General features: G+C 51.1%; 1 protein-coding gene across 1 annotated transcript in view; it reads right to left on the reverse strand.

The window, feature by feature from the left end:
• Positions 1-7,962, reverse strand: part of LOC125447595 (BTB/POZ domain-containing protein 8-like) — a 71,619-nt gene extending 63,657 nt beyond the window's left edge. The window contains exons 1-2 of the mRNA XM_059639951.1: positions 7,879-7,962; positions 3,172-3,295 (exon numbers count right to left, since the gene is read on the reverse strand). Of these exons, the coding sequence (XP_059495934.1) occupies positions 3,172-3,228 (57 nt within the window). The 5' untranslated portion in view covers positions 3,229-3,295; positions 7,879-7,962. The remainder of the gene's footprint in view (positions 1-3,171; positions 3,296-7,878) is intronic.
• Between the last annotated feature and the right edge of the window lie 1,120 nt (positions 7,963-9,082).

A 9,082-nucleotide genomic window follows, 5' to 3' on the forward strand; every position in this document is an offset into this window, starting at 1 on the left:
GTCACCTCCTCCAGCCCCTACACCCCCTCCCTATCTCTGTCCCTTCCTCCAGTCCCTACACCCCCTCCCTATCTCTATCACCCCCTCCAGCCCCTACACCCCTTCACTCTCTCTGTCACCCCCTCCAGCCCCTACACCCCCTCCCTATCTCTGTCACCCCCTCCAGCCCGTACACCCCCTCCCTATCTCTGCCACCCCCTCCCTATCTCTGTCACCTCCTCCAGCCCCTACACCCCGTCCCTATCTCGGTCACCGCTACAGCCCCTCCCTCTCTCTGTCCCTTCCTCCAGTCCCTACACCCCCTCCCTATCTCTGTCACCTCCTCCAGCCCCTACACCCCCTCCCTATCTCTGTCACCTCCTCCAGCCCCTACACTCCCTCCTAATTTCTGTCACCTCCTCCAGCCCCTACACCCCCTCGCTATCTCTGTCCCTCCAGACCCTACACCCCCTCCCTATCTCTGTCACCTCCTCCAGCCCCTACACCCCCTCCCTACCTCTGTCACACCCTCCACTCCCCTACACCCCCTCCCTATCTCTTTCACCTCCTCCAGCCCCTACACCCCCTCCCTATCCTTGTCACGACCTCCAGTCCCTACACCCCTCCCTATCACTGTCACCCCCTCCAGCCCCTACTTCCCTGCCGTTCTCTGTCACCCATTCCAGCCCCTACACCACCTCCCTCTCTCTCTGTCTCCCCCTCCCTCCTTTACACCCATTCCCTCTCTCTGTCACCCCCTCCAGCCCCTACACCCCCTCCCTATCTCTGTTACCCCCTGCAGCCACTACAGACCCTCCCTCTCTGTCACCCCCTGCAGCCCCTACAGACCCTCCCTCTCTCTGTCACCCACTCCAGACCCTACACCCCCTCCCTATCTCTGTCACCCCCTCCAGCCCCTACACCCCCTCCCTATCTCTGTCACCTCCTCCAGCCCCTACACCCCCTCCCTATCTCTGTCCCTTCCTCCAGTCCCTACACCCCCTCCCTATCTCTGTCACCTCCTCCAGCTCCTACACCCCCTCCCTATCTCTGTCACCTCCTCCAGCCCCTACACCCCCTCCCTATCTCTGTCAACCCCTCCAGCCTCTGCACCCCTCCCTGTCTCTGTCACCTCCTCCAGCCCCGACAAGCCCTCCCTATCTCTGTCACTTTCTCCAGCCCCTACACCCCCTCCCTATCTCTGTCAACCCCTCCAGCCTCTGCACCCCTCCCTGTCTCTGTCACCTCTTCCAGCCCCTACACCCCCTCCTTATCTCTGTCACTTTCTCCAGCCCCTACACCCCCTCCCTCTCTCTGTCACCTCCTCCAGCTCCTACACCCCGTCCCTACCTCGGTCACCTCCTCCAGCTCCTACACCCCGTCCCTATCTCGGTCACCCCCTCCAGCCCCTACAGTCCCTCCCTATCTCTGTCGCTTCCTCCAGTCCCTACACCCCCTCCCTATCTCTGTCACCTCCTCCAGCCCCGACACCCCCTCCCTATCTCTGTCACCTCCTCCAGCCCCTACACCCCCTCCCTATCTCTGTCCCTTCCTCCAGTCCCTACACCCCCTCCCTATCTCTATCACCCCCTCCAGCCCCTACACCCCTTCACTCTCTCTGTCACCCCCTCCAGCCCCTACACCCCCTCCCTATCTCTGTCACCCCCTCCAGCCCGTACACCCCCTCCCTATCTCTGCCACCCCCTCCCTATCTCTGTCACCTCCTCCAGCCCCTACACCCCGTCCCTATCTCGGTCACCGCTACAGCCCCTCCCTCTCTCTGTCCCTTCCTCCAGTCCCTACACCCCCTCCCTATCTCTGTCACCTCCTCCAGCCCCTACACCCCCTCCCTATCTCTGTCACCTCCTCCAGCCCCTACACTCCCTCCTAATTTCTGTCACCTCCTCCAGCCCCTACACCCCCTCGCTATCTCTGTCCCTCCAGACCCTACACCCCCTCCCTATCTCTGTCACCTCCTCCAGCCCCTACACCCCCTCCCTACCTCTGTCACACCCTCCACTCCCCTACACCCCCTCCCTATCTCTTTCACCTCCTCCAGCCCCTACACCCCCTCCCTATCCTTGTCACGACCTCCAGTCCCTACACCCCTCCCTATCACTGTCACCCCCTCCAGCCCCTACTTCCCTGCCGTTCTCTGTCACCCACTCCAGCCCCTACACCACCTCCCTCTCTCTCTGTCTCCCCCTCCCTCCTTTACACCCATTCCCTCTCTCTGTCACCCCCTCCAGCCCCTACACCCCCTCCCTATCTCTGTTACCCCCTCCAGCCCCTACAGACCCTCCCTCTCTCTGTCACCCACTCCAGACCCTACACCACCTCCCTCTCTCTCTGTCACCCCCTCCAGCCCGTACACCCCTTCCCTCTCTCTGTCACCCCCTCCAGCCCCTACACCCCCTCCCTATCTCTGTCACCCCCTCCAGCCCCTGCACTCCCTCCCTATCTTTGTCACTCCCTCCAGCCCCTACACCCCCTCCCTATCTCTGTCACCCCCTCCAGCCCCTGCACCCCTCCCTATCTTTGTCACTCCCTCCAGCCCCTACACCCCCTCCCTATCTCTGTCACCCCCTCCAGTCCCTACACCCCCTCCTTATCTCTCCTTATCCATCACGACGTTTTATGATTTTACAAAGCCGCACCTTAACTTTCTCTTTTGAAGAACAAGAGCCACATGCTCAGGGAAATAGCGAGGGGCCACATTTGTGTAAATTGTCTTATTATTTCCCTGTCTGGGCTGAGGGGTGAGGCACAGAATGGACATCAGGGGAGACAGGGTGAGAATATTCAGGTCCAGGAGCACCCTTTCCCAGCATCCCTTCTGGGGGACAGACACTGTGAGAATTTGAGATAACAAAGTGTGGAGCTGGATGAACACAGCAGGCCAAGCAGCATCTCAGGAGCACAAAAGCTGACGTTTCGGGCCTGGGCCCTTCAGCTTTTGTGCTCCTGAGATGCTGCTTGGCCTGCTGTGTTCATCCAGCTCCACGCTTTGTTATCTCGGATTCTCCAGCGTCTGCAGTTCCCATTATCTCTGTGAGAATTTGCCTTGTTTTTGTTGCCTGTTGCCGAGGATTGTGTTGACAAATGGTGGCTAACCAATGAAGCAAAGTTTAAGGCCTTCACAAAGGCTCTGAATGGTCCTGGCCTGACTCCCGAAGCCATTAAATATCTCACCCTTTGTCCTGATGGCGTTAAAGCTGGGGAGGGTGTATGCCATAGATTCTGCCGCATTCCTGCTGGGTCCCATTGTCATGGCAACTGGGATTTCTCCCCAGTGCATCCTGTTCATGCGGCTCTGCTGTCAGAGGGAGAAGGATAAAAGACAATCTTCAGTAAGTGCAGAGATAAAGGGATCTATAGAATTTGGCTGGTTGTCAGACCAGAGGAGGGCAGAGCCAGCCTCACTAAAAACAGACCATCTGGTTGTGAGCACATCGCTGTTTGTGGGATCCTGCTGTGCACAAATCGATTGCAGTGTTTCCTATGTTTCAACTGTGACTACACTCCAACAGTATTGTTGGCTTTAGAGAGGTCACGGGGTCATGATGTGTGCCACGGAAACGCAATCTTTCTAACTTTACCACTCCCAGGTTAACTGCAGGGACGTACAGGGACAAGGTCAGAAAGTCACGTGACACCAGGTTATAGTCCAACAGGTTTATTTGAAATCACAGGCTTTTGGAGCGCCGCTCCTTCAGCAGGTGAAGGGTACAGGAAGAGGCCTCTCTTTGGCCTTGGCTGTGTCAGCATTCTGTGTATCGGTATTGAAATGTGTTTCTCCCTCAGTTGCCCGACAGCCAGGGCTCCCACCCTCTCCTTCAAACTCAGACCGGGCAGGGGAGTGAACAACATCCTCACCGATGGCCAGCCCAAAGTTTTGCTCCATATTTTACGTGAACTCTTCTCCACAAAGAAAACTGCTTTGGCCTCATTACCTCTCCAGTGCTGTAATGATTGTAATGTAACAATTGACAGCATGGGTGTGGATGAGGCCAGATTCGAGGGAGATTTCTGCAAAACCTGTGGCACAGTGTCCAATATTAGACTATCTGCAATCGGACAGTAATATTGGACACTGTGGCGCAGGTTTTGCAGAAATCTCCCTCGAATCTGGCCTCATCCACATCCATGCTGTCAATTGTTACATTACAATCATTACAGCACTGCCTGCAGCTGCTGAAGCTCGAAGATTTGGAACTCTGTCCCTCATCCTCTCCACGTCTTTCTCCTATGAAGAAATTCCAAAAATTTATCTCTTCGACCCAATCTTTCATTTGTGTCACCATACCGAAAACCCACCCAGGTGCAGTTGACTGTCTGTATTTTTCTGATCATTGCTTCTGTCTTTGGATGTTTTATTATGCTAAAGGTGCTAAATGCAGGGTCACCAAATTGTCATGGTGCAGGAGGAGGCCATTCAGCCCACCATGCTTGTACTGGCTTTTATCATTATCTAGTGCCAATTGCTTACTTTCTTTCCTAAATCCCTGCCCACCATTTCTATCCAAATAACAATCCAATGTCTCTCTTGAATGTTTCGATTGAACCTGCGTCCATCACATTTCCAAGCAGTGTACTCCGCACCCCAACTACTCGTTGTCTTATTCTCTGACATCACCCTTGATTTATTAGCACATCACTTTAAATCTGTGCCCCATCGTTCTTATTCCTGTTACATGCAGGAACAGCTTCTCCCGAACTGCTCAATCCAGTTTGATCATGAAACCTCTATTACATCTGCTTCCATATCTTCTTCTTTTTAAGGACAGCTGTCCCAAATGTTTCATTCTATCCTCAAATACTGAAGTTTCCTCATCCCTGGAGCCATTCTTGTGAATTGTGTCTGCACTCGCTCCTCAGTGTGTTCACACCTTTCTATAAACACAATGCGTCATCTGAGCTCGAACAAGTTGCATGAACATAGAATCCCCACTGTTTGGAAACAGGCCACTTGGCCCCTCAGGTCCACACCAACCCTCCAAAGAGCATCCATCCAGACCCACACCTGCTACACTATTCCTGTAATTCCCATTGCTAACCAACCTAGCCTGCACATCCCTGGACACCGTGAGCAATTTAGCATGACCAATGCACCTACCCTACACATCTTTGGACTGTGGGAGGAATTCAGAGCACCCAGAGGGGACCCATGCAGACACAGAGAGAACGTATAAATGCCACACAGACAGTCACCCCAGAATGGAATTAAACCTGAGTCCTCGGTGCTGTGAGGCAGCAGTGCTAATGACTGAGCCACAGTGCCGCTGTGTTTAACATCACTCATAATGAAAGAAAAACACTGCAGATGCTGGAAGTCTGAAAGAAGCACTGAGAGTGATGGAGAATCTCAGCAGGTCTGGTAGCATCTGTGGAGAGAGAGAGAAAAACACTGTTAAACATTTTAGGTTTAGTCTGACTCTACTTCAGAAATGTTCACCCTGTTTCTCTCTCCGCAGATGTTGGCAGACCCGTTGAGTTTCTCTCTGCTCGTTTCAGTATTACGTTCCTGCTCTTGTTCCCTCGATTAGTAATGGAGCTCTGAACACCCAAAAGTTCATTCATTCCTCTCTGCGCCCAGTTCTGCCACTTTCAGGGGCCACCCCAGGTCCCAATCTCTGCGAGCTCACATAGAAACTTGTTGTTTGCAGGAGAGAGCCTGGCTCGCAGTTTGAGTTTGTAATAGCTGGAAACCTCACAGGAACAAGCAAATACCTGCTGAACCATCACAAGGTGTGAATGTTGATCAGTCAGCCAGGACTTCACGTCAGTGCCACACAGCAACAATCTCCAGAGGAACATGAGAAGGTTTGCCACAGAGGGATTTCTGCAGCTAGGTGAGACTATGCCACAGAAAAGGCTTGAATGACTCACTGTCTCCATCAACAACAACCCTGTCAGAATATGCAGCGAGATTTTTAAATAAAACCTCTGGGAAAATATGTGGCAGTGCACAGTGGATCTCTCAGCTTCTGAAGGACACAACGTGTCAGCTTTACACAAGGAGACCACTTGATCACTAGAATCTTGCTGCTGTCTGGCGACAGGGATAAAGGATGGCGAAGGCTGGAGAGGTCACAGGGTTAAGGTCAACAGAGAAAGAACCAGAGGTGAAATGAAGAATTTATGATGTGAGAAGGTGATTGGGAAGGAAATTGAAGCAACATTTGAAGGGAGAAATTCACAGGGGGAGTGGAACTAATTGAGTAGGTCTTTCAAAAAGGCTGGGTTGGATATGAGGGAGAGAATGGCCTGTTTCTGTACAATATTGATGATATCAAGAAGGATGAAGAACAATTAAAGTCACTCCAAAGTAGTGAAGGTTAATGTTATAACTATCGTCTACTGAATCTCATAGAAGTGGAAAAAACACAAATAATGAAGGTCTGGCAGTGTTTGTGATGATGAATATTTCAAATCAATGGCTTTTCATAGAAACAGGAAAAACCAGGGGCAGGAGTAGGCCATTCAGCCCTTCGAGCCTGCTCCACCATTCAGTATGATCATGGCCGACTATCAAACTCAGTCCCCTGCTTTCTCCCTTTCAAGCTGTTTAACCATGAGAACTATATCTATACCTTTCTTGAACATCTTCAATGTTTTGGCCTCAACAGTTTCCTGTGGGAGTGAATTCCACAGGCTCACCGCTCTCTGGGTGAAGACATTTAGAACATAGAACATAGAACATGACAGCACAGTACAGACTCTTCGGCCCTCGATGTTGTGCAGACCTGCCATACCAATTTGAAGCCCATCTAACCTACACTATTCCTTTTTCTCCTCATCTAAGTCCTAAATGGCCTCCCTCTTATCCTTATGCTGTGACCGCCCTGGTTCTTGACTCTCCTGGTCATTGGGAATGTCCTACCACCATTTATCCTGTCTAATTTTATGGGTGCCTTTGAGATTCCTCCTCAGTCTTCTGAGCTCCAGGGAATATAGTCGTGACCAATCCAATCTCTAACTGTACATTAGTGTCACCATCCCAGGAATCAGTCTGAGAAACCGTCTTGGTACTCCCTCGACCATCCTTCTCAGCAGACTGGGGGATAACTGCCAGTACAGGTGAATGGTTTGTATGGAATGAGCGGGTTGCCTGATGAGAAAAGGTTGGCCTGTATACCCACTGGAGTTTTGAAGGGTAAGGGATGCCTTGATTGGAACATCTAAGATCTGGGTGGGGGGGGGGGGGGGTGGAGTGTGGGGGCTGTTTCCTGTTGTGGGAGATTCGAGGAGGAGGGAGGTCACTGTTTCAGAATCATATCTGTGTCATGTTGTGAGCTTCCAATGGGAGGATCCAGGGCGGGGGCGGGGGGGTCAGTGGGGAAGATAAGGGACACTTCAATACGGCAACATTTTTCACTGTATTTTTACACACACGTGACAATAAATCTGAATCTAAGATAAAGGCAGAAAACTAAACAGATGCCATCCCCTTTTCAACAACTCCTTAAAGGCTACATCTGAAAATGACACGCTGGAAAGCCTCAGAACTGAAACATGCTGCGACATTGAAATGTATTGTGCAGTCAAGGCTGACTCCATTGGTGATCTGCTCTGACAATATTTGTGCTGGATGAGTGGACGAACAGCAAGAGAGGTCAGAGATAGAAAAGAGTCTGGCTGGATGATACAGTCCGATAATCTCTCAGTGCCAAATGCAGCACAGTCTGAATCACCACTCTCAATTCTTCAGGACACCCTCTGCTCTGAGCTACAGCATACAGGCACCCGAGGAGGCAGGGTGAAGACATGTTACAGATAGCCAGGCACAACAATCTCCTGTAGCATGAGGGGCCGGGTATTTCAATTCTTCACAAATACCCTCAGCACTTGCAGCGCAATTCTGAACATTCAAAACCTGCTCAAACAGCAATTGACTACCTGTTGGGCCAAGAGTCCGGGAAAGGGTAATCAATCTGGATGTGAGTTTGCTCGCTGAGCTGGGAGGTTCGTTTTCAGACGTTTCGTCACCATTCTAGGTAACATCATCAGTGAGCCTCTGATGAAGCGCTGGTGTTATGTCCCGCTTTCTATTTATCTGGTTAGGTTTCCTTGGGTTGGTGATGTCATTTCCTGCATTGGTGATGTCATTTCCTGTTCTTTTTCTCAGGGGATGGTAGATTGGCTCCAAATCAATGTGTTTGTTGATGGAATTCCGGTTGGAATGCCATGCTCCTTGGAATTCTCGTGCGTGCCTCTGTTTGGCTTGTCCTAGGATGGATGTGTTGTCCCAATCAAAGTGGTGTCCTTCCTCATCTGTATGTAAGGATGCGAGTGATAGTGGGTCATGTCGTTTTGTGGCTAGTTGATGTTCATTACCTGAGCTACAAATCTTTTCAAAACCCAAGGGTAATGAATGTGCAAAAGGAGCAGCTTGGTGAAATTCACGGGACGGGGGTGTAGGGGCTGGGGCTAGATGGAGAGCTTGCTGCCATTTCCTGCAAGACAGAAGGCAGAGCGATGCAGATTGTACAACACCACGAGTCACAAACCGCTCAGGAATGTCTTGACCAATTAGTCAGCACCTTTAAACTTACCAAGAAAGTGTTTTACAACATTTTGAGGTCATGAAAGGCATAAATGCAAATCTTTGGAGCAGATAAGGCTGAAGTGGGGTTACCTGATTGAGGCAAATAAGATTATGAAGTGCATGGACACGGTGGATAGGATGCAGCTGTTCCCCTTAGTTTGTTGGGGGAGGGTTCAGCATCAAGTGGGGCATAATTTTAAGGTGAAAGGCAGGACATTTTGAGGGGAGTTAAGGAAAATGTTCTTCACTCGGAGGGTGGTGGGGAATCTGGAATGCTGTGGATAGTAGGGTAGTGTGAAACCTTTCAAAACAGGACTTGGGTGAGCACTTGAAGAGTCATAACAGTCAATCTAAAGAGCAAGAGCTGGGATGTGGGACTGGTGCTGGTGAAAGTGTACTTTTGGCAGTGCAGACTCACTGGGTGAAGGGCCTCTTTCGTACATTATGACCGAGTCATGTTGTTGGAGTTCATTGATCTTCCCACTCTAATTTCAGAAAGGTCCACAAATGAGATGAACTTCAGAGTCACAAATACAAATAGGCTTAGGCAAAGAA

The sequence above is a fragment of the Stegostoma tigrinum genome, chromosome 35, assembly GCF_030684315.1.
Source record: "Stegostoma tigrinum isolate sSteTig4 chromosome 35, sSteTig4.hap1, whole genome shotgun sequence".
Lineage (NCBI taxonomy): Eukaryota > Metazoa > Chordata > Chondrichthyes > Orectolobiformes > Stegostomatidae > Stegostoma > Stegostoma tigrinum.